This window comes from Armigeres subalbatus, chromosome 3, assembly GCF_024139115.2.
Source record: "Armigeres subalbatus isolate Guangzhou_Male chromosome 3, GZ_Asu_2, whole genome shotgun sequence".
NCBI lineage: Eukaryota > Metazoa > Arthropoda > Insecta > Diptera > Culicidae > Armigeres > Armigeres subalbatus.
Genome location: NC_085141.1, coordinates 9,635,404 through 9,662,023, shown reverse-complemented (window position 1 = coordinate 9,662,023; position 26,620 = coordinate 9,635,404). Strand labels below are relative to the sequence as shown.

General features: G+C 41.6%; 2 protein-coding genes across 4 annotated transcripts in view; one reads left to right on the top strand and one right to left on the bottom strand.

Annotated features, from left to right (window-relative positions):
* The window catches only part of LOC134226445 (FH2 domain-containing protein 1), a 293,104-nt gene extending 287,186 nt beyond the window's left edge, over positions 1-5,918 (top strand). For 2 of the 3 annotated variants that reach the window (XM_062707215.1, XM_062707217.1), the window contains 3 exons: positions 28-493; positions 695-1,002; positions 1,068-5,918. In XM_062707215.1, coding sequence (XP_062563199.1) covers positions 28-493; positions 695-1,002; positions 1,068-3,100 — 2,807 coding nt within the window. In that variant the 3' untranslated portion in view covers positions 3,101-5,918. The remainder of the gene's footprint in view (positions 1-27; positions 494-694; positions 1,003-1,067) is intronic. The other variant, XM_062707216.1, reaches the window with a different exon arrangement.
* Positions 1-26,620, bottom strand: part of LOC134226449 (hsp90 co-chaperone Cdc37) — a 395,365-nt gene that overhangs the window by 345,163 nt on the left and 23,582 nt on the right. The window lies entirely within an intron of this gene.

The window sequence follows — 26,620 nt, the reverse complement described above, 5'->3', positions numbered from 1 at the left end:
GCGAGATATTTTGTATACCTTCCATAGCAAATCAACCGGGAACTCCAGTATCTGATTCGGAAAACAGTTTACTACTGGATCCCTTGCAGTACGACATGCGATACAGTCCAGCCATGTCCCGAAGGCGGATAGGATCGTTCACCAGCAATGGGGATCCGGTGATGCTGCGAGAGGATTGCGCTTCGCCGGATATCACACCAAATGGTAGTCTACGTAGAAGGAGAAGCCGGGTGCTTTCCGAAGAGGATGAAGGTAATCTCATGGACTTCCTCCGGTCGTCTGGTCATGAAAATGGCAGCCGCGAGAGGAAGTCTGTATCGTCGTACGGCGGAAGTTTGGATCGGTCTTGGGCTCGTCGAGCAAGATCCGGCAGTGGCAGCAAAAAGCGGCCTGATCTGCTCAATGTGGACTTCGGAGCGGATCGGGAGCGACCGAGCTCACCATCGCCATTGGCCGAAAGCAAGCCATTGCCAGTGGAAGAAACTAAGCCGAGGTATACTTTCAGATTTGATATTGTCTTTATGTTTCAGTCTATTTCAGCTTCTGTCTCTTTTGAAGTAAGTGACTAATAAACAGACCTCGTACGGGTAAACTATTTCAAAACTAACAAATCTAAAGGTTGTGGTCTCTACTTCAGAATGAGATTTTGGCTACCATGCTAATGGTTTCTGTTCTCGAACGCTTATCGAAAAAGAATTTCCAGGGAATGGCGACAAAAGATCGAGTCATGGCTGCAAGCAAACGAAGCCGACGAAAAAACCGAAGAATTGAAGAAGAAACGGAAAATGCTCGCCGTCAACCGGCGATCGTATGAGACTGACAACGAGAGTGATCGTGGTAGTAAGCTGGAACCTCTACCGGAGGAAAAACCCCCGACGATAACTCCGCCGGAGATTACGGCAGATCAGATGCCATCGAACTACAAACGTGTCTATCCCGACTGGAAGCCATCCAGTGCACTTGAGAAGACTGATGTCATGGGAACCATGGATGCAATTGCCGGTACGATCAGACATTGTTTTTATTCACTGATTGTGGTTAAATAATATTTTTTCTTTCTACTGTAGGTGCACTACCGTCAGTGCAGGACAAATCGGCATGGCGGAAATCCAGTTTGAACAGCCAAGAAGATCAAGACGCCAGACGATATCGAAGGCAACGATCCAGGGAAAGTACTGGCGCAAGTTCAAACCTGCAGTCGATACTTGAGGAGGACAAACGAAAATCTGTGATCCAATCGCTGGGTGATCGACCTCCATCCGATCGGCTGCAAATCTACATTCGACGAGGATCGGACAACACTTCACAACCCGAAAGCACAGTCACTTCACCAAAGCAAAACGAAGAAAACAAGCAATCCATCTACATAAGACCAACGAACGGTAGTGAGTACTCGAGAACGAAGCCCAGCCCAGCGGTGGAAAAACAATCGATCTACATACGACCGAACGATAATACTCCGTCCACGATTTCATCCATCAACTCATCATGCACCAGCACCAGCGATAATCAGTTACCAGAGAGTGGCCCATCAGTTGCACCCCCACCACGAAGAGGTCGTCGAACGCACCACATCTATGATGAGCAGACGAATAATAAGATCGAGATCGATTCCGATAACATTGAAACGCCACCTTCTATCCGGAAGAGCTTCAACCGTGAACATCAAAATGTCAGCGGAAGCAGTTCCTGTCGTAAGCTTCACGGCGCTACTGAACAGTCTGCCGAGTTGGAACCGAAAACTAGTCTCACCGAACCCGAAGTACTTGGAGATGGACAATTTGATCGGTTTTCATCGGCTCGTCGTACCCGGCGGTTCAAAAGGCCAGTGGATCTGAGTAGTGGCAACGAAACCACCTCGCCAGAATCCCTTCCGGACAATCCGCTGGTGGCGGAGACTTCTCGAAATCCGGTTGTCACAGCAGTGGCGGAGATTGAATCAAGCGAAAAACAAAAGGAGGCTCGACTGAAACGTTGGCAAGACAAGTTGAACCATTCCGTAGAAGATAAGGTGAAGGTATCCGATTTGAGGTCTTTGAAAACTGGTCGGAATATGAGCAGGATTAGTCAGGAAGATGTCCGCAAGGCAATTAGAAGTTTGAAGTCTCCTTCCCCGGAACGAAGTTGGAGCCCACCAAAGGAAATAGTCCGGGAAGCTCCGAGCACCGTTAAGGTAATAACCCATGAGCTGAACGACGAAGGTTTCGAAGAAACTCAAAGCTTAGTCTCTGATACTCCATCACACGGTAAGGATAGTACCTCATCATGTAATGACTACGGTTCAGATTCGAGAAGCAAAAAGATTGTAAAACCATCAGGAAGCGTGGCGGAGACTAGTCCAAGAAAAATTCCCACTCGCACCACTCCAAATCTTCCGAGTTTGCTGATAACAAAGCCCCAGTCTGCTTTGGAGCGTAGTAAATCCCTAAGAGGAAACCCTCCTACTCTAGTCAATAAAAATCTGTTACCACGTCGAACAAATTCAATGAGAAGAACCGAATCGCCTCTGCTAAATGCAAACAAACAACAGTTAGATGTGGAAAGGAGCAATTCGAGAACCAGTCTTCGATCATCACGCTCTTCGCTCAGTAGCGCCGTCTCAACGAATACGGTTAAAAAGGTGCCATTACGTCCAAAGTCATCACCGTTGACTACTTCCAGCGGACTTTCCGGGTCAGGTTCGATCAACACTACCCTATCAGCGCACAGTTCGCCAACCAAACGACCTTTAAGCGCGGGCAGTATACGAACGCCCTTAACGGCAACTCCGGCCAGCAGAAGCAGTTCCAGTGGGTCCAGTATAGGACAAAGTGCAACTACGGGCTTAGCTGCCAGAAAGCCTCCACTCAAATCGGCCGGTTCCAGCTCTCTGGGACCGAGTACTAGCTTTAAAGAAAACCAAAATCAAAATACCGTACGAAATAGGCTGCAATCCAAAACATCCAGCAACACAAGTATAGCCAATTCGGGTGGATCCGGGTCCAGCGGCAGTACCACTAGGACAGGAACCGCCCGAAACAGCACAAGCAGCAGTACGCCTCGTACCGGTGGATTCATGCGGCCAACCACCTCCAGTGCCACCAAGGTGAAGGGAAAGTAAACCCAAGCACAAACTCGTTTGTCTCCTTCATACACGCCCAAAACTGCTTAGTATGATATCGGCGAAAAATGCATTGCGAACTCCAGTATGATATTGTTTTCCAGTGATTCTTATAACATGCCATGATTTTTCGTCGGACGACAATAAAACTGCTAATAGAAATCTCCGTCCATCTAAGTTTATAACCCAATCTGGTCCATCGTGACCTTTCAATTCATTTATCACCCAGACAAATCGCATTAGGCTTTTATAAGAATTGTGCAGATTTCATCCAAATCCAATATTTAGCAAACTTGATATTTTATTTCGGTTCAAGAACAACTAAGCGCAACATTTCTATTTTTCGAGGGGTATACAAGTGACATCATATGGCAACTGAATTTTCAAATGCGCAATATTAACTTTTGAATGATAGATATTTAAATTATATTAAAAAGTTACGAGTATGCTATTTAATCGTACGTATCGCAATGCGAGGAAAAGTTTAGCTTGAGAAAAATTCGACCTAATAGCGTGATAAAACGCATGTATGTTTTATGCAGCAAGTGTTGTTTATTAGAAACTCAAAGTATTTATTTACAAGGCTTTTGTGAGAACATAAAGCAAACGCAAGTATTAGTAGAAACTTGACACGCATTCACAGCAATGTATAGATAACTCGTGATAAAGAAAAACTGTTATTCGACCATTTATGCGACACAATCGTTTGTTCTTGAAGCATTACTATACTTATTCTCTCTACTATTAAGCTTTATTTAGATCGCCTTTATCTCCTAAAAATTAAAATAATAAACGATTTAATATGAATTGCAGATCCGAAATAACATCGCATAAAAGACTTTTACGTTCGGATTGTCGACTAATAATGAAACTAGAAAATCGAACGGTAAGCACCTAAGCTATTTCTATATAATAATGTACAACGGAGTACTACAAACTGTGTATAAAAAATAAAATGTATAAGACAGAACGTGTAACGTTAAATAGAACTGTTAGAAACAGTTGCAGCTTTCTTTTCAAGTCGAGAAGACCCCTGCTAGATAGATTTGAATAGTAAATAAGAAATTTCTCTAACGAAACAAGCAAATCACCGACAAACTGTACAGACACAGTAGGTTCAATAGCCGATCAAGTAAAGTGACCACGATAAGATAAAAGATCATCAGCTTGTTCTCCCGTCTATTGGACCTATGGTGTCCTGTAGGACAAGAAGTTCGTGTATCGTCCCCCATGTTATCGAGACAACTCTAGGATAGATTAACTCCATTCCTTCCAACTAACGATTTTTGTGAATATTTTTCTAGACATGTATCTGGGTTTCGGAACACAAAATTTAGGTAACAAAACTAAAAAAAATACAAATGGTTAGCAATCGAACGTTTTGATGTAACTTTTTCGGCATATTTAGGGCAGCGCAATAGGCTGCAATATTTAGGCGCTAAATTTGAGGACCGTGGCAGGCGAATAGTAGTTAGATCAGAGACACTAATCTTACTAACAGAGATACAAATCATCTACGACAAGCTTAAGTTAATCAGCTATGGAGTCACATGCGAACGGACGGACGAATTTGACTTTTTTTCTGCTCCTGTCAATTAGGCGTCAAGTATTTTGTAAACAATCTGTCAGGATAAAAATTAAACGCGACATGATCCGTTGTGCACCGAAGTAACCAAAGTTTCCTTTAAAATGAGTTTTTCACTTAATCATCTTGACTGAGCTGAATTAGCAGAAAACGTACTTTTTAAGGAACTTTTGGTAACTTGGGCATTGAAAAGAATTATTTACAGATTACTTCGCGCTTATTTCGATAGGAATCCAAGACTATACATAGGTGCCATGTCAGGCCCGCAAGAATACGGAAAAACGAAGTAGCCCTTCATTTTTTATTTAACCTAAATATCGTAGAACAACAGATAATAATTTTTGTTCTCGCGATAATCGATTTGTCTCCCATCGGTCACAAGTTTCATCATTGCGCATGTGGTTGCCGAACAATATTCCACAATGATGCGATTTGAATTGAATGTGAAAAAATCGGTTTTCACGAGTTGGGAATTAGATTTTCAACTGAAACATAATATAGTTATTCAAAAGAGATTCCAGCTTGAGCTAGTTATATTTTATATTTTTATTTCCTTCACAGTTATGTTTTTATTTCCCTCACAGTTATGTGATGGGATGGGACTACTTCGTTTAAATTCACCACTTTGTAATCTTTACGTATCAAGTACGAGACACTGAATACGACCTTACTTTAAAGGTCCAAATATGTCTCTGCTATATGATAGGAATTAAATAAACAAAGTACTAACTCATCGTGCAACAAGCAATCAAAATTGTCGAAAAATATTTCCAATGAAATGTTGACACGTGATTGATGCGGTCCAATAAGCACCTCCATTTGTTGATCAAAAAGAACGAGCAGGACGGGAACAACTCCGAGCTACTTCGAGCTGCTCATTGAACAGCACTAATGTCAATGAATTCATCTTTCAAATTTGTTTTTTTTTTTCTGAAGAAAAGTTTGAACAATTGAACAAATTCAAAAATAAATAGCTACAAAGCAAATTTGGCGGCATTCGTTTTTCCGTATTTTTACAATGTTTACCAATAAATCTTGACCTTACTATAAACATATAGAGAAAGAATACTTTCTTCACGACGTAGCTAGAAAGCAAAGCAAACGAATCGAATGATTAGCAAAATAATAGAAAATCAAACAAAAAACAACTGTTACTGGGACATTTAGACAACAAAACAATATAATTCATGAGATTGTATAAATTTTAATGAATAAACTTTTTTACTGCAATAACTGTCTGTATTGTGTTTCCATAAGTATCCGAAAGGCGACTCAATCGACTTTGAAAGGTCCTCCAAAAGGATATGAATTTTAACATAGTAATGCTCGAGATTCATTGAAAATCTGAAGGCACAGCTTTTTATTTACAGCGCTCCTAGTCGTCTGGGCTCGAATCAGTTGATAGCTGATTGTTCGAGAATTGTGGGGTTTGAGTAAGCTACTTTAAGCGTGTGATTATACATTAACATCTCAGCGTGTCGGGGCGATGGGCTATACAATAGGATGTCAATAGCCTGGGATTTATGGTAGGAATCAAAGCATATCACTAGAATATTCGGATCAAAATGATTTTGAACTTAAATTACGGATTTTTATTTCCAGCTGATCGATTTTAATTCATCGTCGTTCAAACACTAACGATATCTGTTGATTTCAGTTAGTTGGGCAAATCACGAACCAGATGGCGGTAGTGAGCAAACATGCGCGCGATGCGCGCGCCACGAGTGATCGATTGGCCAACTAATGATTATTTGAATTGACCAGTAAATCCGTGAACAATGAAAATTTGACGAGTGTTATGTCTGTTTGTCTGTGATTTGAGGTTAAGTCAAGATCTTGCATTGGTCTATTGGTAAGCAGCAAGCCACTCGGCCTCTTCTGGTCATACTTTCGTGGCGTGCACACGTACCCACGAAGAGCTGCTGTCCGGCCATTTGGGGCCACCCATTTTGGCGATCCTGCCAGGTTATTTTTTGAATCCTGACGCTGATTTCAAAAGGTGAGTTGTATTCAAGCAGTAAGGTGGTTTGTATTATGTACTAGAAAGCGCGTCTGAAAGTCCCAGGGGACTGAAGAGAAGGCTAATTCGTCTACTCACCATTCATTCAATATGGCGTAGAATGTGTTTGTTTTAATTTCGTTTAATTGGTGAAAACATAACTTCGGAAGTATCGACGAGCTATTTTTCGACATAAAGAAGCCATACAAATACAAAAGGATCGATGTACCTCAACTAATTGCAAGTTTTCGCCAGGAGAAGTTAATTGCCGATAATTAGCACTAACTGCGTACAAACCAATCACCCAAAATGAGCGCTGAATTCGGGTATACTACCCAGAAACTGGGTACCAAAAACAGAAGTACCAAAAACGATGTTGGGTAGAGTGCCATTGTACCGCGGATGACAGGCGTTTCACCCTCCTGGAAAGTCCTGTGGAGGTGACAGATCTATGTTTGAACATGGGCATCGTTTTGATTGTATGTATATGATATGTATTCTAGACCAACATTTGAAAAGGGCGTAACAGCCAAAATTTATCCCTTCTGATTCTTTGTCCACATATATTGCTGTATATGTAGACGAAGAATCAGAAGGAATAAATTTTGGCTGTTACGCCCTTTTCAAATGTTGGTCTAGTATTGTATCCAAATACCTATACCACTCAAAATCGCCTGGAAACGAGCTGTTTGTGAATGACGAATGAAAACGGAGAAGAGAATCTTCCAGTGAAACACCTTCCGATCGTATTGAAAGCTGCGATGGACACAGGAATAAAAAGGACCAGTATCACGAATGGATTCAGAGTTTGTGGTTTGTTTCCCTTTGGCGCCAATAATGAAGGTGCTTGGTGGCCTTGTGTCACTGCTTCTGCCTCATAAGCAGGAGATTAAGGGTTTGATCCCTGGCCCTTTCCAATTTCCTATTAGATAATTTCATTAAGCATATAACTCAATCTCTTTGCAAATCAAATTCTTATTGCTAGCAAGTATGATTCTAAATATAGAATTGTTATAAAAAGCTGCCTGTTACTTAGTAGCAGTAAATAAAATGTAAAAATAGATTGGTATTCATTTGTACCCGCATACGAATGCTATATACGGTCGCTATGCTCGTGCAGGCCTCATACAAGTAAGAATGTGTGAGGTTGATGTGCGGGTAGCGATGGTATGGTAGACGTGTGCGTGGTATTAGAATCCAATAGCATTCAAATTCTAATTGTAAAAATGAATCCCATTAGAATTCACTTTAATACTTTCTCATTACTCTAGTACTTCTAATTCTCATTCATATATTCCTATCCCATAGATCGCATCACTTACCAAAGTGAATCCAGATAATATATCCCTTCATACTAACACAATATCCTATCCTAAGACTATCGTGGAGATGCAGAGGTATACTCGGTCTCTAGTAGCAACGAGAGTTGAACTAATAATCCTTCCTTCCCTTGATGACCGTAAGGACGTGGCCGGCGCCGTAATTGACTTAGTAAAATGCATTGAATTTCCGAAATTTGCACATTGAGAATGATAGCTAAACCCAAGCTCCATTCAATTGGTTCCCTGTGCAATTTCGCAAGTTCTAGTCAATCACGGAGTAGCAACTACGAATTGTACGGTTATCCTGCTCATGCTCATGCTCATGTTTCCCTTTGGCGCCAATAATGTCGACTACGGAAAATGCATTGCCGGGTCAGCAGCACAGAACGAAGATAATCTTGCGGCAGATGACGGTAGTGGCGAACGATCCTGTAGTACCTGAGATGTTGTCTGAACTGAGCGTGCAGATTGACGAACACGGTGTGATCCTGACACGGTGAAGCTGACGACGAGGGTATACCTTCCTTTCCAGAGGGGTATTTCTCAAGAATATTATTTAGTCCACTTTAACAAAAGTGAACTAAATAATATTAAAAGTTTGGAACAGGCCTGTATTATGTCTAATGTCCGTGTTACATGGGAACATTTCCGCAGACCTGGGGAAATTTCGAAAGCCCCACTCAGTGCCGTAAGTGCCAAAAGTGGAGTCACAGAACTAAACATTGCCACATGGATGTTAAATGCATGATTTGTGGTGGAACCTCTCTCGCCAAGGACGCCTGTCCTGTGAGAAAAGATTCCAATAAATTTAAATGTGCCAATGGATTAATGAAAAAGCAAAATCTGCCGCTATGAAATGAGTAGATAGCGCCACCGTAGACCAGTTCCTTCAAAACCTCTCGCATGTTAACCTACATATACAGTGGCGGCTTTGTTTTGATGCGGTGAGTGCAAAATGAGTTACCTAAAATAATCCATTGAGGGTGCAATCATAAATCCAATACTCCATTGCACAGTGACGTCACGCACGACTTTTGACAGGTACTGATCCTGTTGTTTACAGACGACTTTATTTTAATTTTGGGATACTTCTATCATTATTTGGATTTTCTGATCGATAATTACCTAAACTTATCGATAATTACCAATATTTGAATGCGGATTGTACGGAATGTCTTCAACATCGTGAAATATGCAGATTTAATTTGGATCAAAAAAATTCTAAGTCCGAAACGTAAACAACAGGACCAGTACCTGTCAAAATAGTGAGGTTAGGTTTGCCGCGCGCAATGACCTATTGGCATATTTCAAACGCTCAAAATCCGCAATCATTTGCCGGTCGAGTCATTCATACCCACCACAATCAACGAACACATTTTGCTTCTACTTCTCACCGAGTAACGAGCAGTTCGTCGAATTCTAATTTTACAAACACGCTCACCTATGCAAGCATCGCTGCAGGCAGGCAAAATCTCATTTCTGAAAATTTACCGACGATGAATGATGTTCATAGCCATTCTTCAACGGGAAATAACGATCGTTCTGACGACTCAGGTAGCTGGGCTTATTCTACGAGTGGAGTGACGTGAGATTGCTCGAATGACGTGAGAAGAGTCTTATAGCCCCATTTGAATAACATGGTCACCTCACGTGAGAATTGCTAAAATCGACTCACCTCACGTCACTCGACTCGTAGAATAAGCCCAAGCATGTCTGCTCCCGACTTTGATTTTCTAAAGGAAAAATTGCGTCACATGATTGATGTAATGTTCAAAGCAAATACCAAAACTGCAGATATTCAGGTTAGAATCAAATTTACTCAAAGAATTGTTATTGGACTTCGTTTCGGTAATTATCGATGCGCTAACCCCAGAGATGCTAGCCACCATTTTTTCCCATTGGAGAGATAGGCGATGACAGTAGGGTGAGGTTACCCGACTTCGTCAGTAGATGGGAATAACCAGCGCGGGGGGGAACATAAATGTTTAGGGCAAATCGTAAACAAGCGAGCATAAATTCCATACAAAAATCCAAGATGGCTGAGTTGGGGATATTGACAAGTCGGATAACCTGTACATAAAAAAATCTTGTGCCGAACGATCAGCAGCAACCAGCATCAATGGCCACGGATGCGCTCATCCTCCATCCGAAACATCCAAGTCCAGTTTCCGCCGAATTCCGAAGCGATTCTCGATTCGTTGGCTTCAAATGTGAAAGAGTTCCGATACGAAGCCGAGAACAGCATCACATTTTCGTCATGGTTTTCCCGTTACAAGGAGCTTTTCGCCAACGATGCGGCGCGGTTCGACGATCAAGCAAAGGTTAGATTGCTGATGCGAAAGCTCGGAATCGCGGAGCACGAACGCTATTGCAGTTTTATACTGCCGAAAACTTCGAAAGATTTCACCTTCGATGAAACGGTCGCTAAACTTAAACTACTGTTTGGAGCAACTGAATCGCTGATAAGCAAACGCTATCGATGCCTCCAAATAGCCAAAAGCTCAACCGAAGATTTTGTTACATACACCTGTCGTATCAACAAAACTTGTGTTGAATTCGAGCTTGGAAATTTTTTGGGAATTTTTTAATATGCTTGCGCGAATTGGAGAGAAAACTGACGTTACTCTCGAGCAGTTGTCAGCTGAACCACCAACCAAACCACCGTCAGTGAATGCAAAAACGGCTTCGGGTGATCCGCTTAAACTACTCTCGGAGTTCGACTGCTCGATCACCATAAATTATGTTACCAAAGTCAGCACCGTCTGCGTTGTCGAGCAGAACCTACAAATTCTGGGACTGGATTTGGTGGAAAAATTCGAATTGGATGCCGTGCCGATGAACGTTTTCTGTCGTCAAGTAAACTATTCTTCTTCATCAATTGTCGAACGACTGAAGAACACTTATCCGCAAGTTTTTAGCACCAATCTTGGCCGGTGTGCCAAAGCAACAGTAAAGTTAGACCTCAAGCCAGGACAGCCCCGTGGCATACGCCATGTATCAAGCCGTAGATGAAGAGCTCGATTGTCTCGAGCAATTGAAGATTATCACTCCAATCGACTATTCCGATTGGGCGGCACCAATTGTGGTCGTGCCGAAAGCTAGCGGTGCAATCAGAATTTGTGGTGACTACTTCCACTGGGTTGAATGAAGCTCTTCAACCGCATCAGTACCCGGACATCTTCGTTAAACTCGTCAACTGTAAAGTGTTCAGCATTATCGACATGTCAGAATCGTACCTGCAGGTCGATGTCGATGAAGCAACGAGTACCCTCCTGACAATTAACACCCACCGGGGCCTCTACAAGGTTAATCGCTTAGCACCCGGAGTAAAAGCGGCACCAGGAGCGTTCCAACCAGGCTACTGACATCCTATTGTTTAGCCCATCGCTAGATCGTAGCCAGGATGTCCTGGGCTATAATTTTTTTTTCGTACTGCGTTTCAATGATGACAGCGGTCTATGTCTATTGATGATGATGACACCGCGCTTGTCACCGGGTCGGTTCCAACAGCTCGTTGACACCATGTTGGCGGGACTCGAGCACACTTGTGGTTATATTGACGACGTAATCGTGGATGGAATAAACGAAGAGGAGCACTGGAAAAACTTGAACGCGCGTTTTCAACGTCTGCATGAGTTCGGGTTTACGATTCGTTTGGACGTGAACGGATAAAGTACCTCGCCATTTGCTTGACCAGCATGGAATTCGTCCCGATCCAGCGAAAGTTGAAGACATCAAGCTCAGGCCGGCACCCACAAATGTATCGGAAGTTCGGTCGTTTCTCGGAGCAGTAAATTTTTATGGGAAATTTGTGCCGAATATGCGTGCGCTTCGCAGTCTGTTAGATGAATTACTGAAAACGGATGTGTTGTGTCACCCACACCACTATTGTATGAAAATGTATATACCTTTAGATTTAAAACACTTTGATACAAATGTCAAACCATCGAAATCCGTTACATCATGAGCTCTCGAGGTGGAAGAGACGTTACTCTGACTGACCCGTCTTTCAATAACTGGCGACGAGGACAATTTTTTTTTTTAAGTTACACGTGTAAAGTGAAGTGAAGAACTTTTGTGCGTTTATAACAAAGGATACCACAGTGATATAGTTGGCTGAAACAAAAGAAAAGCACGCCGGGGACAGCGAGCAGACACGCTATATTGAGGCACGCCGACAACAGTGACGACTTCAGTGGCAGTGAAGCACACGGAACCCAACCTCAATTAAGTGATTGGCTGAAAAAGTTCGCGAAATTTCTCCTCTGCAGTGACAGCTAGCAAAGCCGGACAACGACGACGGTGACGTAGTGAAAAGAACGCAAATTCCCGATACATCCGCAACTTGTCGAGAGTAATTAATTTCGTGATCGCCGTACGGTCGAGCTGCTGGAGCGCATATTTTCCCCACCGACAATCGAACTAAGGGCGCGAATCGACGGCTACATCTACAGTGGACTGTTGCGGACACCGGATAAACCAGTAGGAGGCAGCTGATTCCGTCATCGCCGTTCGGTTGGGCAGCAGAAAAGGAAATTTCGTCGAAAGGTTGGTAAACGGGGTGTAAAATAATTTCACAGAAAGTGTGTTTCTTTAGATAAACCGAACCATTTTGTGGGGCGGAAAATTCCACGTGGTTTCTTTGTTCCATTGTGCCCATTGTGCAAAACAAAAGAAAAAGATACGTTTAGTGATTTCGACCAATTGATTTTTGTTTCTATCACAGGATTGTGCATTAATTGTATCCAAAGTATACTAAAAGTGTTTTCTTTTATTCCTTTAGATCTCAGGCATTTGTTGAAGTGACGTACTACCCAAAAAGGTTTGATAGTGGTCCGAATAGTACGGCTTCGGGTCGTTTTCCAGGGTAGTTGCGACAATTGTCGGCATAGGCAAAGGCCTTAGGCGAGAGCCAATCGCTTCTGTACGGGTAAGTCGTTTGATCTTTTTATTTTTGTGCGAGCCTACATTTGAAGATTTTTGTTCCTTTGTTCCTTTTATTTCTTTTGTAAGGAATTGAACATGCTTGGAAATCAGATCCCAGGTGGCATGGCTTCAAGTATTGAGCCATACCGCAAGGGAACTTCCTTTTCAGACTGGGTTGACCGTCTGCAGTATTCTTTTGAGGCAAATGAATTGTCAGAAGTTCAAAAAAAGTCGCATTTTATGAATTTGTGTGGACCTTATGTCTATTCCCAATTGAAACTAGTGTTTCAACAAGGAACATTAGCGACAGCTAGTTACACTGAGATTGTTAACAAGTTGAAACAAAGGTTTGACAAAACTGAACCTGATTTGGTTCAGCGATTCCGGTTTAGTCATCGTGTCCAACAACCAGATGAGTCAGCCGAGGATTTCGTCTTGGCAGTCAAACTCCAAGCGGAATTCTGCGGTTTTGGCGGGTTTAAAGATATTGCAATTCAAGACAGGATTTTGCACGGGCTGAGGGATGAGGCATTAAAACAAAAACTTTTAAATGAGGAAAACTTGTCTCTTGAATCCATGGACAAATTTATTACTACCTGGAATATTGCCAAAGACAATGCAAAGACAATCAATACGGGATTTCCTCAGGGTTCGAGGATTAATCAATTGCTTCAAGTATATAACACAGCAACGGATAGCCAAATAGAAACACCAGAGCGACCGAATCAAGTTCGGAGACCCATTAGAGAAAGATTAGGTTTCCAGCCCTTCAGACAAAACAATCGAGACACACAATCATACAATAACAAGAGACGTACTCAAGATTACAACAATCATACACAAAAGACAGTTAGATTCAACAATGACAGACGTAGAACAGACTATTCTAAAATGACATGCGATTTTTGTGGGGTCAAAGGACACATAAAACGGAAATGTTTCAAACTAAAGAATATGAAAAGGGATGCGGTAAAGTTCGTGGATGTTGCGAAACCTGGTACGAGCGCAGAGAAAGACCTGAGCACCTTAATGGGCAGAATGTCGACGATTCAGGGAGCTGACGATGACAGCGATGATGATGAATGGAATTCAGGTGATTTGCAGTGTATGTGTGTTGCGTCTCTCAATAGAATAAGTGAACCTTGTCTTATAAATGTCTCAATTGATGATCGTTTGGTTCAAATGGAGGTTGATTGTGGTTCTAGTGTAACTGTTATGGGAAAATCTCAATATTTTTCATTATTCAAAAACCCTTTAACTACGAGTGATAAGCAACTATTAGTTGTCAATGGATCAAAACTAAAAATTGAAGGGAAAACGAATGCTTTTGTGAATCTAAATGGATTGAAAATTAAGTTGAATCTTTTAATTTTAAACACTGACTTTAAATTTATTCCTTTATTTGGCCGAAATTGGCTTGATGTTTTCTTTCCTCAATGGAGGAACAATTTTATTTGTGGTCAAATGGTAAATAGGGTAGATTCAGCGAACAAAGAGAGTATTATTGGGGAAATTAAAAGCAAATTTGCGAAACTGTTTATGAAAAAATTTTCAACACCCATAAAAGATTTTGAGGCTGATTTGGTGTTAAAAAGTGATGTCCCAATTTTCAAAAGGGCTTATGATGTACCCTATCGGTTGAGGGGAAAAGTCCTGGATTATTTGACAAAATTAGAAAAAGAAAATGTGATAACACCGGTAAAGACTAGTGAATGGGCATCACCAGTTGTGGTAGTTATGAAAAAGAATAATGAAATAAGACTCGTAATTGACTGTAAAGTTTCTATAAATAAAGTTTTAATACCAAATGCTTACCCTTTACCTTTGGCAGCCGACTTGTTCGCTAAATTGGCAAATTGTAAGGTTTTTTGTACTCTAGACCTGGAGGGAGCTTATACACAGCTAGCCTTGACTGAACGTTCCAAGAAATTTATGGTGATTAACACAATCAAAGGATTGTTCACCTATAATCGTTTACCCCAGGGGGCTTCCTCAAGTGCATCGATCTTCCAACAAGTTATGGATCAAATTTTAGCCGGAATTGAAAATGTTTATGTTTATCTTGATGATGTACTCATAGCAGGTGAAAACTTGGAGATTTGTCGTGAAAAATTGTTTCTTGTTTTAGAAAGACTCGCAAATGCAAATATTAAGGTAAATGTTGAAAAATGTAAATTTTTTGTGTCAGAATTGCCATATTTGGGCCATATTCTCAGCGAAAACGGGTTACTACCTAGTCCAGACAAAATTGCAACAATTCAAAGAGCAAAGGTTCCTGGAAATGTGACTGAGCTAAAGTCATATTTAGGCTTGATCAACTACTACAACTACTATCAAGTTATTCCATTTGTATAAACTATTGAAGAAAAATACTAAATTTGTTTGGGATGGTAATTGTGAAAAAGCTTTCCAAGAAAGCAAAAACGCACTGGTTAATACCAATTTTTTAGAATTTTATGATCCATCAAAAGACATTGTAGTAGTAACAGACGCTTCAGGCTATGGCCTAGGAGGAGTGATTGCACATGTGATAGAAGGCATCGAAAAGCCTATTAGCTTTACTTCTTTTACGTTAAATGACGCGCAGAAAGGTTACCCAATTCTTCATCTGGAAGCTTTGGCCTTGGTTTGTACTATTAAAAAATTCCATAAATATTTATATGGGCAAAGGTTCATTGCTTATACTGATCACAAACCATTGATAGGGATTTTCGGCAAAGAAGGGAAAAATTCCATATTCGTAACAAGACTCCAACGATACATACTTGAACTCTCAATTTACGATTTTGAAATACGGTACAGGCCTTCTGCAAAAATGGGAAACGCGGATTTTTGTTCGAGATTCCCATTGGAGCAGATGGTTCCCATTGAGTTAGATCATGAGTTTATAAAAAGTATAAACTTTGGTGATGAATTACCCATTGATTTTGTTTTGATTGCCAAATGGACAAAGGACGACGAGTTTTTACAACAACTTATGAAATATTTGCGTGATGGATGGCCAAAAAAGCTAGATAAATGTCTAATGGACGTTTTTGCAAATCAAACTGATTTGGAAATTGTTGAAGGGTGCGTTTTGTACCAGAACAAGGTGGTAATTCCACATAAAATGCAAAACAGAATTTTGAAGCTTTTACACGCCAACCACGCAGGAATAGTTAAAATGAAACAATTGGCAAGAAGACAAGTGTACTGGTTTGGTATTAATAAAGACATTGAGAAGTATGTATCGAAGTATGTATGTGGAAGTATGGTAATAGTACCAAAAACAAAAGTTTTATCCAACTGGAAACCTACAACAAGACCCTTCAACCACAGACAAACAGACATAACACTCATGAAATTCTCATCGTTGACTGATTTACCGGTCATTTTAAATAATCATTAGTTGGCCAATCGGTCACAAGTGGCGTGCGCATCGCATCTGCTCGAGTTTGACGTTTCTTCACTAACGCCATCTGGTTCGTGATTTGCCCAACTAAGTGAAAGCAACAGATGTCGTTAGTGTTTTTACGACGATGAATTTGATGAGTGAATGTTCAATGTGTTATGTCTGTTTGTCTGTGCTTCAACCGAGTTCACATTGACTTCTTTTATTTTTCTCACCACACTTTTCTACTGATTGTTGATTCTTTCTCAAAGTGGTTGGAGGTAGAATGGATGAAGAAGGGCACGGATTGTGCAAAAGTGGTGAAGAAATTGGTAGCTTATTTTGCTAGATTTGGTTTACCAGATGTACTGGTATCGGACGGTGGTCCTCCATTCAATTCATATTCATTCACAACATTTCTTGAAAAGCAGGGGATAAAAGTATTGAAAAGTCCAGCCTATAACCCCTCCAGTAATGGTCAGGCGGAACGGCTGGTGAGAACTGTTAAAACAGTATTGAAAAAGTTTTTATTAGAACCAGACTTACAAGATGTTGATTTGAAGGATCAGATAAATTTATTTTTAATGAATTATAGAAATAACATTGTGTCAAGTGATGGGCAACTTCCCTCGGAGAAAATATTTATTTTTAAACCAAAAACAATTTTGGATCTTTTGAATCCAAAAAAGACTTACAGAAATTATTTACAAACACAGACTTCAAATGATGTAAATGATGATTAAAATGTGTCTAATATGCCGAAAAAGTCGAATGACACTCTGACAGAAGGAGATACTGTATGGTATCGAAATTTTCATCATCATTTATCGAATAAATGGATTAAGGCAACGTTTCTCAAACGTTTTTCTATCAACCCTTTCCAGATAGCAATTGGAAGCGCTCTCACCATGGCCCATCGAAATCAGCTTAGGTGCTACAAGGGGCAAACTCCGCAGCCGAGGCAAAACGTGTGGCTGGGAGTCGGTACGGGTGGTAGAGATGCTATGATCGAAGAACGAACTGGAATTGAAGAACAACACGAAGAGGACATCGAAGAAGTCAACGCTGGAAGCGGCTCTGATGATGAACCATTCAGGGGATTCCCTATGGTTCCGGCGAAGGCCAGAAAACGAAATGCGACTTCGGCGAACTTGCCGAACGTGTGTCCACGTCGATCGAAAAGGATTCGCAAGCGAACGGTAGATCCAAATTTCGTCTATTCCTAAAATATCATGTTCGAAGTGCTGAAATATTGAAAAAATGAATTGTTCAAATGAAATGAATTTTGTAAATTTTGTTATGCTTGAAAATATCAAGTTCTGATTTATTTACTCGAATACTTATGTATTAATTCAAAGAGGGGACAGCTGTTGTGTCACCCACACCACTATTGTATGAAAATGTATATACCTCTAGATTTAAAACACTTTGATACAAATGTCAAACCATCGAAATCCGTTACATCATGAGCTCTCGAGGTGGAAGAGAAATAAACGATCGTCCACTTCGTTCTGGACTCGCAAACAGTAAAGACCCGTCTTTCAATAGGATGCAAAATGTGTGTGGACGCCTCAATGCCAGCGTGCGTTTGACGAATTCAAAACTATTCTTTCTTCGGATTTGCTTTTGACCCATTACAATACAAAACTGGACATAATAGTTTCAGCTGATGCATCGTCAGTCGGACTGGGAGCGACAATTAGCCATCGCTGCCCCGATGGGTCTATTATAGTATTCCAGCACGCCTCAAGAGCCTCAAGAGCCAGATTGATCGAGAAGGATTAGCCATCATCTATGCAGTAACCAAATATCACCGCATGATTTTCGGTCGTAAGTTCCTGCTCCAGACTGACCACCAACCGTTACTGCGAATTTTCAGTAGCAAAAAGGGCATCCCAGTATACACTGCCTACCGTCTACAACGATTTGAAATTTTGGAAACATTCTTGCTGGCCTACCGAAGTACACCAAACCGGTCAGCACCAGAAGGCCTATCACCATCGGAAATTATGTTCGGGCGTCGCATACGCACTTGTCTCGAACTGCTACGTCCACCAACCAAACAACCATCAGCACCACTACATGTCGACCCAAATAAGCCAAATTTGAGGTCGTTCAACACCAGTGATCCCGTCTACGTCAAGATCTACTCCAAAAATGCCTGGAACTGGGTTCCCGGAAAAATCGTAGAAAAAGTAGGTCATGTTATGTACAACGTTCTTACCGAAAAGCAACGCTTAGTTCGGTCGCATCTCAACCAGCTGCGCCGCCGAACATTTGATCAATATTCTGGGAATAACATCTTGCCTGGATCGAAGCAATGCTAACTTGATTTGCTTCTCGATATTTGGAACCTACAACCTTTGAGTAATGTGAGCAACGAAGTATCTGCGTTCAGATCAAATTCAAGCGACGTAATTCAGACTCCATCGTTATCACCGCCTGTAAGTCTGATGATTAGCTCAGGCCTAAAACTGTTAACAGATATGTGTCATTTATTTTATTCTGTTATATTATAAAGTAGTTTTATTCAACATACGTTCGCATTTTATTCAATAAGATATGACCAATCATATCACGGTCACCTCCCACTAACGCGTCGTAACACAATGGTAAAGTTTTATTTGAAGATTGTTCTGCGGGATATTATACTATTCAATATCCCAATGAACCAACTTGGTTTTCTTTTAGTCGAAATCCTTCTACAATTGATTTAGTTTCAACGGATTCAAGCAGCTGTATGGCCAATTGGTAACTTATGCTGACTTTGACTCTGATCACCTTCCTGTGATGTTTGAAATCTCACAAGAAGCCATTAACAATCCAATCAGCTCTACTTTTAATTATCATATAGCTGATTGGAATTTATATAAAACGTATATCGATGGGAATTTTGATGTTGACATTCCTCTCGATACCAAAAGTGATATTGATAATGCTATAGTATCTTTGACAAATTTAATTGTCGAAGCCAGAGGCATTGCAATTCCTGAATGTGAAATTAAATTCAACTACATTATTATTGACGACGATCTTCAGCTACTGATCCGTCTTAAAAATGTGAGGCGAAGGCAACACCAAAGAACTCGCGATCCCGCGTTGAAAGTTATTTGGCGAGATTTGCAAAATAAAATTAAAAAACCCAGAATAATCCACCTAGCGGTGTATTATAAAACAAGAAAACACATAAGAATTACAAGAAAAGCACATAAGAGAGGTCAAAATTGCACTTTAGGGCGATAGATTCAGCTATTTCAAACAGTTCACATTTTTTTTGCGTTCATTTGAATGCATTGCAACAGTTTTTGAAAAAAAATTCGATTTTGAATTTTTTTTTCCAAGATTTTTTTAAATATTTTTCCTTCAAAATACGCGCAATTTTCGAATTGCTGTGCGTATACATGAACGATTTTTGGTATTGAATTCGACAGCACATGCAATTTTAAAATTTGGGGAGACTTGATCCCCTTTCTATGATATCTACGTAATAAATAATTTTCCCTGCCAACCCTTTATCGAATCTGTCAAATCTACAAAAAAATTAGAAGCCTGAGAACAGATTTATATTTTTTTGAATTTTTTCTCCAAATTTTTGTATGGGTGACTAATGGGGGATCAAATGTCCCCATATTGAGGCAATAACTTCAAATCCAAATATCCTAAAACTTTGATGGAATGTTGACATTTTCATCAGTACAAATCATTAAGCACATTTATGGCTTTGTGCTGTGAAAAAACGAAAGCATTTGGTCATTGTTATGAAAAGTTATTCAAATTTTGCGTGGCCAATAAAAAAATCTTTAGGAAGGTCAAAACATACAAACCGCCCTGCAGAATAAATAAGGTTGTCAATCCAAAAAAGAACTCATTTGCCTAGAGGATCTATACTAAAAAATACGCTAGAACAAAAATACTTTAGTTCTCGATAAAACAGGGGGTAATCAAGTCTACACGGGGATCAAGTCTACCCACCTTCCCCTACGTATGCTTAGTATACGCGAAAGGCAAAACGTTTCGCTATTCTGAGAAATATCAACTTTGAGGATAATGTCTCGAAGTTGGGTCCCAGTTCGAAACCCTTTTGGAAATTAACGAAAATTCTTTAAAAAAAACCTCAAAAGCCAATTCCAGCGCTCAAAGAGGGAAGTAAAATTTTATTAACAAATGGCGAAAAAACTCAAAAACTTGCTCAGCAGTTCGAGAGTGCCCATAATTTTAGTCTATGTCTCACTAGTCCAATTGAGGATCAGGTTGCACGGTGCTTCGAAGACATTCTCAATCAAGAGAATGTTTTCGACCCTTCGTTGGGAACTAATTTGGATGAAGTGAAATCTATTACTAGAAAATTTAAAAATATGAAAGCTCCGGGTGATGATGGTATTTTTTACATACTTATCAAAAAACTTCCTGAGATCTCTTTATCCTTTTTGGTTAATTTATTTAACAAATGTTTTCATTTGGCATACTTTCCAGATACATGGAAAAACGCCAAAGTTGTTCCGAAGCCGGACAAAAATTCAGCTGAGGCTTCTAGTTATCGCCCAATCAGTTTGCTTTCTTCAATAAGCAAACTATTTGAAAAGATTATTTTAAATAGAATGATGGTTCATATTAATGACAATTCTATTTTTGCTGATGAGCAATTTGGTTTTCGCCATGGGCATTCAACCACCCATCAGTTATTAAGAGTTACGAATTTAATTCGGCTCAACACATCTGAAGGATATACGACTGGAGTTGCTCTTATTGATATAGAGAAAGCATTTGCCAGTGTTTGGCATGAAGGTTTGATTGTAAAATTGATGAATTTTAATTTTCCTCTGTACATCATTAACTGATCCAATCTAATTATTTATCAGATCGCTCACTGCAGGTAAGGGCTGCGAAATGGTGAGTTGACATCCGGGAAGGGGCGCCTAACATAGCTCTGGTCCTCACAAGTTCCAATACTCACGCTTCCACGGGTCATCCGATGACAATTGACCGCCAGCTAAGGGTTGCGTACTTAGCTGGTATTGCAGCCTGGCACTCAGGCACACTCTGCGCTTATGAGGTGGGGACCTATAAGTGAAAGGATAATCGTTGCCAGATTTAGAACACGGGTCCGAATCCTTACTATAATCCAATAATATGCGCCAACAGATGCTGCCGATCTGCAAGACAAAGAGAACTTCTACAGTCAACTCAATGCCGTCGTAGATAGAATTCCGAAGGGTGATATCAAGATCTGTTTGGGCGACTTCAATGCGAAGATCGGATCCGACAACTCGAACCATAAGCGCATTATGGGACGCCATGGTCTCGGAGAAATGAGCGAAAACGGAGAGCTGTTCGCAGAATTTTGTGGTAATAACGACATGGTGATCGGGGGATCGACCGGTTCACAAGGTCACGTGGGTCTCCCGTGACGGCTTTACAGAAAATCAAATCGACCACATCTGCATCAGCCGAAAATGGAAACGGAGCCTTCTTGATGTACGGAATAAACCTAGTGTCGATATCGCGTCTGATCATCACCTCCACATCGGCGAAATACGCCTGCGCATTGCGCGGATTCGTCGGCAGGAGGAAAGAGTTGGACGACGATTCAACACACGCCGACTGGAAGATGCCACGGTGAAACGGTCCTTCGTTGAAGAACTGGAGACGCGTGCTGCAGATATTCCGGAAGGTGGCAGCGTGGAAGACCAATGGACGGCCATCAAGAATGCCTTCATCGCCACCAGCGAGAACAATCTGGGCGAACTACGCACCCAGAGAAAACAATGGATCACCGATGAGACCTGGAGAAAGATAGAGGAGCGAAGAGAAGCCAAAGCCGCGATAGAGCGATCGAAAACCAGAGGAGCCAAAGTCTTAGCCCGTCAATGATACGCGGCTCTTGAGAAGGAAGTAAAACGCTCATGTCGACGGGACAAGCGAGCGTGGGCAGACTCTCTGGTCAACGAAGGAGAGAGAGCCGCCGCAACCGGGGACATTCGCCTCCTCTACGATATCTCACGACGCGGGGCGAAGATGAATGCAACGATGCCTGTGAAAGACGCGAATGATCAGTTATTGACCGACCCAACTGACCAGCTGAAACGCTGGTTCGAGCACTTCGAACAACTTTTTCAAGTGCCAGCCAGGCCATCACCACCTCGGCATGATCTGCCTAGGATCCCCATGACATCCGCTCAACTACTGCATCGTTTATTTCGTAATATCTGGGACACCGCAACTTTCCCGGTCGACTGGATGCAAGGTATCTTAGTGAAGGTGCCCAAAAAGGGTGACCTGACTGTATGCGATAACTGGCGAGGCATTATGTTGCTGTGTACCGTTCTCAAAGTTCTGTGCAAAATTATCCTAGCCCGGATTCAGGAGAAGATCGATGCGACTCTCCGGCGGCAGCAAGCCGAATTCCGTGCCGGAAGATCCTGTGTGGACCATATTGTCACGCTCCGCATCATTCTGGAGCAGGTCAACGAATCCAAGAGTCCCTTTACTTGATATTCATTGACTACGGAAAAGCTTTCGACCGTCTTAATCACGAGAATATGTGGGGCGCCCTGAGACGCAAGGGAGTTCCTGAGAAAATCATCGGCCTCATCGAGGCACAATACGAGGCCTTCTCGTGTAGACTGCTGCACAATGGGGTCTTTCTGACCCTATCCGGGTCGTAGCTGGTGTGAGGCAAGGATGTATTCTATCACCGTTACTGTTCCTCATCGTAATCGATGAGATTCTGGTAGATGCGATTGACCGTGAACCAAACCGCGGGCTGTTATGGCAGCCTATAACCATGGAGCACCTAAATGACTTCAAATTGGCGGATGATGTTGCACTCCTCGCGCAACGGCGCTCTGATATGCAGAGTAAGCTCAACGACCTTGCCGAGCGCTCCTCTTCGGCAGGTTTAGTCATCAACGTCAACAAAACCAAATCGTTGGATGTAAACACGGTGACTCCTTCCAGTTTCACAGTAGCTGGGCAACCAGTGGAGAATGTTGAAAGCTTCCAATATCTTGGTAGCCAAATGGCGTCAGACGGCGGTACAAAGATCGACATAGGCGCACGGATCAAGAAAGCAAGTGCTGCCTTTGCGAGTTTAAGAAATATCTGGAAAAACAGGCAGATAAGTGAACGCACAAAAATACGAATTTTCAACTCTAACGTTAAATCTGTGCTGTTATACGCTAGCGAAACATGGTGTGTATCAGCGGAGAACACTCAACGGCTGCAGGTGTTCATTAACAGATGCCTGCGGTATATAATTCGGACCTGGTGGCCTCACAACTGGATCTCAAACAACGAGCTCCATCGTCGTTGTCACCAGAGGCCGATAGCAACAGAAATTCGGGATCGGAAGTGGGGCTGGGTCGGCCACACTCTACGTAGGGGCGGAAACGAAATCTGTAAACAAGCATTAGACTGGAACCCAGCGGGACATCGCAGCAGAGGCAGTTCCAGAGGCTCATGGCGGCGAAGCCTCAATAAAGAAATAAAAGAAGTCGACCGAAATCTAACCTGGCAACAGGTTAAAGCGATAGCCGGGCAACGCTCAAGATGGAGATCTTTCAAGTCGGCCCTTTGCACCACCGGAGGTGTACAGGATCCATAAGTAAGTAAGTCACTGCAGGTAAACTATCATAATTCCAAATATGATAGATTACCTGTAAGGGCTGGTGTCCCCCAAGGCAGCATACTGGGGCCCATATTGTACATATTGTATAACATTTTCACTTCTGACTTACCTGATTTACCACCAGGGTGTCAAAAATCTTTTTTTGCAGATGACACGGGCCTTTCAGCCAAAGGGCGAAGACTTCGTGTCATTTGTAGTAAATTGCAAAGAAGTTTGGATATTTTCTCCACTTACTTGTGAAAATGGAAAAATTTCCCCGTGACTTGGCAGCGTACATGCAGTGTCGCCAGAACATTCCCCGGCGCGTTACTCTGCCCCGGAGGCCATTTCCGGCTCAGGGTTACTTCCTCTTTTTTTTTGTTGGGGCGTAGAACCACTGCGTCCATTGAGTTGAACTTTTGTGGTATAAATACTTCCTCTTACTTGCTTCATGGCCAGATTCGCTCCGACTTGCTTGTACGTTTCGGTATTGCTTCGTATCCACGTTTGTCGGCCATTACCATATCCAGAAAATAAGGGTTCTTTCGCCAATCCCTGGACACAGCAATTCCCATTGGAATTATCCTCAATATAAGCCACATTTTCTGCTTGCGGTGATCTCGAGCCACCGAAGGATTTTGATATCGGTTTCAGCTTTTCCGATTTATTAATATAGCTTTCCTTTCGCTCTCCGTCCATCTCCCGGTTTCTCCGCTTCCTTTCTTCCAAACCATAGATTGTCCAACCGATTTTCGAGCGCACGGCAATCAGTTCATTCGACTTACCCACGCGTGACTCCAATGGTGCAAATAAATGTAGGTTGTCCAATCCTAACAGAATCGTTGGCATTCCCATCGAAAACTCTTTCATCGGCACGTGGCAGGGTTGTTAATCGTTAATTTATCGTTATCGCCGATAAAGTTGATTGTGATCAACGTTATCGGTTGCTACGATAACGATGAATCAACTGAATTATTATCGGAGTTCGATAATTTAACGTAAGTTAACTCGATAATTTTGCGATAATGGGGTTACTAGATTACGCGAATAAAGCGCAGGTGTAAAATTTTGACAGAAGCCGAGAATGGAACAAATTGTTTGCAACTGATTAACCAGAGTTAATTTTCATTGAAGCGGGGTACTCTAGATTCTAGAATTAATGCTGAATGCCTGCAACTCTATGAAACGAAACAAAAGTGAGGTGTTCTGTTGGTGGTGCAGCGATTATTTTTTCGCTATGCAGCTATGCAGTTTTCCACTAAGAAGACCGCTGAAATTTGCTCTATACCCAGGCGGACTTGATTCTCTGAGACAGAGACACATAAACATAAGTACGCTTCCTACTGAGAGCACATGATGACTTTCCTTTTTCAATCCTTATTCCTTATCGTATAAGCAAGAATATCCAGCTGAAATCGGAACTCCTCGGCAATATATATTAGAAATTTATTTGATGCAGCGATCTTTAGTGCTGGTGGGCACGTCCGCCAGATGTGTGTAGCGTTCCATCACTTCTGGATACCGCAGCTGTAGTGCAGACACCGTTCTAGCGTTGGTCAAAGGAAATCTCCGGTTGGAACCTCTTGCAGACAGCATCAACTGTACATTTCTTGATTCGTTTTCGAAACGGTTGATGTTTCCTGTCCGCGTTACCATGAGTGGCTCAGGAGTACCATCTGCCTTCAGTCGTTTGGCCACGGCCTCATCCACTAGCGTAGCAGATGATCCTTCGTCTAGAAACGCGACTCAGCTTATAATTTTCCCACATAAGCCGAGAGCCTCTTTTTTGAAACCTTCTAGCAGACATATTGTCACTATGAGTGGGGTTCCAATTAATTGGTCTAGCGAAGCCAAATATTTAGGACTTCTGCTAGACCATATATTAACTTTTAAAAATCACATTGAAGGCCTTCAAGCCAAATGTAACAAATATATTAAGTGTCTATATTGCGCTAGCAATCGGACAAATAGAAAGTATTGTTTCCGGTTTCGTAACTCTTGTATTTATTCTGAAGTAGAGAAGGAGTTATAAAATCCCTTTGGGGAGAGAATACATATGTCGAATTAGGTTTATCGTTTTCACATGCTATAGTGTATAAGTGTTTGTTTTTAGGTTTTTCTTGGGCATGGATACATCATAGATATTCGTTAATAACAAAGCATGCTAACTACTTACGTTTAGTTTCTTTCTAGTGATAATTTGCCCGTACTAGTTCGCAACGATCCGTACTATTTTCGTAGTGAGTATATAATTACTGTGGAAGGCATGAGCTGTTAGGTTAAGTTTGCATGAATTCAATGTTCGATTTTACCTTCTTTTTGCATGTAGTTTAAGTATAAGTAATAATATAATCAACCGTGACACTGCCCTTATGAGTACTAATCTAAATTTAAGTAGGATAATTAATTCACCTTTAGGAAAAACTTACTCAATTTTTAGTAATTTTAACACCTCACCTATGCTAATGCACTTTAACTTTCTGCTGACTCAACTGTGCTCTTTTTTGCTACTTACGATTAGCTGCCTGTCACCCGTCGACCGGTGGGTGGTTGACAGTTAACGAGCCAGGGTCGGAGCTAAACTCATAGACAAGGGTGATGTTGAACGCAAAGGTGCGTCGCATCTCGCAGGGTTGTGACACTCCCCCTCGGTACGTCACTGTTGTTCAGCTGGCTTACCTCCTGTTGCACCGACGTCTACCCAAGTAGCAC